General features: G+C 42.7%; 1 protein-coding gene across 3 annotated transcripts in view; it reads left to right on the forward strand.

Annotated features, from left to right (window-relative positions):
* The window catches only part of TRIM36 (tripartite motif containing 36), a 19,282-nt gene that overhangs the window by 10,855 nt on the left and 4,122 nt on the right, over positions 1-4,305 (forward strand). For all 3 annotated transcript variants that reach the window (XM_010139711.1, XM_010139714.1, XM_010139712.1), the window contains 3 exons: positions 446-592; positions 1,597-1,692; positions 3,842-4,095. In XM_010139711.1, coding sequence (XP_010138013.1) covers positions 446-592; positions 1,597-1,692; positions 3,842-4,095 — 497 coding nt within the window. The remainder of the gene's footprint in view (positions 1-445; positions 593-1,596; positions 1,693-3,841; positions 4,096-4,305) is intronic.

Genomic DNA, 4,305 nt, shown 5'->3' on the forward strand with positions numbered 1-4,305 from the left:
TTAAATCATTACAGTATTGTGTCATTTCTTCCTTTAAGAAACAGTTCATAGCTGTTTCAAGAGACAGGGGTGTGGACACGGTTAAATTTTACAGGGTGGGTGTGTTACATAAGGGATTTACAGCTCTGAACAGGAGTTTAGGGAGCTTGTGGCATGCATACAACTTCAGGGATTAGCAAAATGGTTGATTGCAGTATGGAGGCTATGTGATGTGTACAGACACATTGCTACAGGTTTACTCACTGTAAACGTTTTGAAACTATGTGTGTCTATCTGCTGGCTTTCACTTGCATGGACAAATATAAAAGGTGGAAGATAAACTGAATATAAAAAATCCACTGATAAAATCAGATGCTGCTGTGGGATGATTGAGTGTTTTGATGGTTTGTTGAGCATGTCAGTTTTTGGAAGTACACCTGCATTCTCTCTGCTCTCTTTTTTTCAGATTTTGATGTGTCCAGAACATGAAATGGAGAGGGTAAATATGTACTGTGAAATCTGCAGAAGGCCTGTTTGTCATCTTTGTAAACTGGGTGGATGTCATGCAAACCACAGAGTAACAACCATGAGCACTGCCTACAAAACCCTTAAGGTAAAAGTAAATACTGTTGGAACTGGCCTTAAGACGGGGAAGAGTACTGAGCTTCTGGTGTAAGGGCAAAATCCCCCTGGCAGGAAGCCAGGACATGGGTTTAGAGGACACTGAACTAGTCATGAGGCATGCTCTTGTGCAACACCTGTTAATGTATATATTAGGGTGACATAGTACTTGTCCGAGAAACTAAAGTATATTTTCTATGAGGCTTGAAACATAACCCCTTAAAAGTGCTTCTACCTTATTTTAGCAGTACAGCAGTACTGACAAGTGCAGAAGGTTTAAGCAGTTAATACTTTACAATCCTGCTCTTTACAGTTAAGTGTCCTTGCCACTGGGGTTAGCTGATACTTCAGAAGCACTCCTGAAAAATTATCATCTGAAGTATGTGTTGGGACCTGTATTTCTGAAGTTGCATAGCTAAGCACAGTACAACAGCGAAGACCTGCAAATGCTGCTTTGTTACTAAAGACTGATTGCTGTTCCCTCCTCTTCTTTCTTTTCTTCCTCATAGATAAAAAAAAAAAAAAGGTCCAGACCAGCCTGCCTTGCGCTCTTTGGCCTCCTTGCCTGTTTGCAAGGCTTTTCCTGTACAGCTGTTAACTCTTGCAACTAAGGAGGTGCTTTGAACCACTAGTTTTTCTAGCAAATGTTACTACAAATGCATTAATAACTTTCAAGGATTTTCTTTAAATTTGTGTTCCTACCCTAACAGAGGGTGAATTCTGTCTCTGGCTGGAGAAGAATGATCCAGCTGAGGCTGTTACCTTTTGTCCTCAGAGGCTGCGCCCCTAGTCCTGCTCGCAGCAGTGGCTTGATGTCCCCGTGCAGTCATTGCAGGTCACTGAGCGATTCTGCATGGGGTTGCTGCTCATAACTGGTGACAGGCTGTTGTCCTTATAACTAGATAAACCGAGCGCTATCGGGGTGACCTGCCTGCACTGTTTGGCAGTTTGAGTGGGATACCCTTATTCTGCCAGCTTAATGTTTTATTTTAACAGGAGAAGCTTTCAAAAGATATTGATTACCTCATCAGTAAGGAGAGCCAGGTGAAAGCTCACATCACACAGCTGAATCTGCTGCTGAAAGAAACAGAGGTAAGGGTAGCTTGCAGGTGGCCTGGGGATGGTCCTTGCAGGGTCACAGCAGGCACTCGATCAGTTTTCAGTGAAATGTTTCAGATCCTTTGGGTTATTTTGATAAAACATTTTCTGAACAGTTTGTCTTAGCAAACCTAATCCCGATAGTGGGAGAAATTTGGGCAACATACAGAGGGAAGTTAAGTTGTGGGTGTGTCACAGGAGAAAATACTGATGCGGTTGTGATTAAGCAGCAATCTAAGATTTATTTATTAATAGTGAGGGGTAGATTTTGTAGTGGCGCTTAATCACTAAGCAGTTTGAAGTAACAGGGTGACCCAGTCAAAAAGGTTACAATCAAATAGCAACTTAATTACAGATTCAATGATGACAAGAGTCACACTAAGTTACTGCAGGATATCCTTTATATATATATATATGTATGTATGTATGTGCATATGCATAGACACAATCACAAACCACACACAGACAGACACAGACAAACATATATCCATCCACACTCGCATTAGCAAGGTGAATGAAAAGAGAGGCCAGCCTATAGTTAAAAGAGAGGCCAGCCTATAGATAAAATTTCCTTCCTGAGTTGAGAGCAAATACTTGCGATGCTCCAGCAATCTCAGCTGACGATTATTGAGTCTCAAGGGGTATGACTTTGTCCTGGCCTTTTCACAGAGTTTGTACCTGAGAGGTGTTCTGACCCAGGGGAGATGCTGGACCCCACCTGCTGCGGTCCAGGAGAGCTCAAAGGATCTCGCTTTAGGATCGCTGTTTATAGGGTCTGAGATGATCGACTTTTGTCAGTTATTTTCCCACTCCAGCCCACCTCAGATGTCAGAATATTCTGGTGTTCTCTGCCACTTACACAGATGCAGAAATCTTTGATTTCTGATGTTTGGTATCGCCCCCCTGTTGGCCTCGACTCAAGTACAGATGTACCAGGTTGTCATGACCCAAGTACGGGTGTACCAGGCTATCAGGTGGTGACAATCTCCCAGGTGATACGGAGGGCAGCACAAGGCTGGGAAAGCAAGGCCAGCACAGCAGGGAGGGGCCTTAGTGTTGTGGTTCACCGTCTTTCACAGTCCATGCCTGATCTACCCTGGACTGGTTCATGGCCTAGGAGAGGGCAGCAGGGAGAGGGGCTGGAGCGGGAATCACCTCAGGTCTCAATGGACAGTTTTGAGTGACAGCAGGACTGTGTCACCACAATGGTGAAGCTAACCTGCATAATATTCGTAAAGCTGAGAGTGAAGGCAGCAATATCAAACTGCAGACTATATATTATGTGAACTAATTCAACAGTCCTGCAATAAATCCGGCTTACTGAATGAATTTCTGTGCTTAAGCAATGTTGCTAGCAATTTGCAGTTCCCCCTAAACATGTAATATGGAAACCAAATCTATTACATCATTGCCAAGAAGAAACAAATTTGGTGCTACTGCAAATTTAATTGGAATAAAGTTTATTTGATAACTTAAACAAAAAGAGGATTAGACTTGGCACTCTTGTGTATTAGTGGTGCTGCAGCAATTTATGCTGTCTGTTTACTTTGAGGATGTTGTGGTGAAGTCAGAATTAAGGGCAAAACCTCTCTGCAGAAGAGTCAAAACTGGGAGCTCAGATACAAGCAAAAAACCACAATGTCAGAAACTGCAGGATCTTGTGGCCATGTCTGTATCTTCATACAGATTGTCTTTGTGCTTTGTGGTTCCTATATCCAGGGCACTAGTAGAGGTGGCACTACAGTTCTGAAAGCATACATGAGAAACTGGGCTGGACCCCCAGTTCAGGATGATCAGGGAAGGTGGAAGAGCACCTGTCTCTTGGCCATGAAGACTTCAGAGACTGACCCGCTTTTACAGTGCTTTTCCATGAGCTGTTTAGACAACGGCTGTGCATAACTGAAGACATAATCAGAGGAATACTTTCCTGCTCTTTGTTCTCTGTGTTAAGATAGTAAATGTTTACTAGCTTGGGTGCAGTGCTGATGACATTTTCATTGCTGAAAAGCATAACAAAGCTCATTAGTCTTGTCTTTCAAACGGATGACTAGATTGCTATGCTATCTTAAACAACCTTAAGCATGTTTCTTACACAGCCACAGTTCTGTGCAATCTGTCTAAAATGTCTTTTGTTCCATCCTAGTGCAACAGTGAAAGAGCTAAAGAAGCAGCATCTCAGAGTTTTGAGAAATTATCTCATGTCCTAGAAGATAAGAAAGCTGCAGCTCTGAGAGCAATTGAAGCTTCTAAGAATTTAAGGCTGGAAAAATTGCAAACACAGGCAGAAGAATATCAAGGGCTTCTGGAAAATAACGGCCTTGTAGGATATGCTCAAGAAGTGCTTAAAGAAACGGATCCGTCTTGTTTTGTTCAAACAGCAAAACAGCTTCATTTCAGGTATCTTAATTATCTTCTGTTTGGGGTTTCAGGATGTCTGGTCAGGCACGTCATTTTGACATCTACCAGCAAAGTACTGAATGCAATACCTTGTATTACAGAGGCTCGGGAGATGGTCGCAGTACTGTTCAGTAGAAATTACTACATTACAGTGTGTGTTGAGAAACAGCACACAGGAAGGCTCTGTCCAGTGACAACGCCTAACCTTGT

Source organism: Buceros rhinoceros, unplaced genomic scaffold (assembly GCF_000710305.1).
Source record: "Buceros rhinoceros silvestris isolate BGI_N320 unplaced genomic scaffold, ASM71030v1 scaffold10127, whole genome shotgun sequence".
In the NCBI taxonomy this organism is placed as follows: Eukaryota; Metazoa; Chordata; class Aves; order Bucerotiformes; family Bucerotidae; genus Buceros; species Buceros rhinoceros.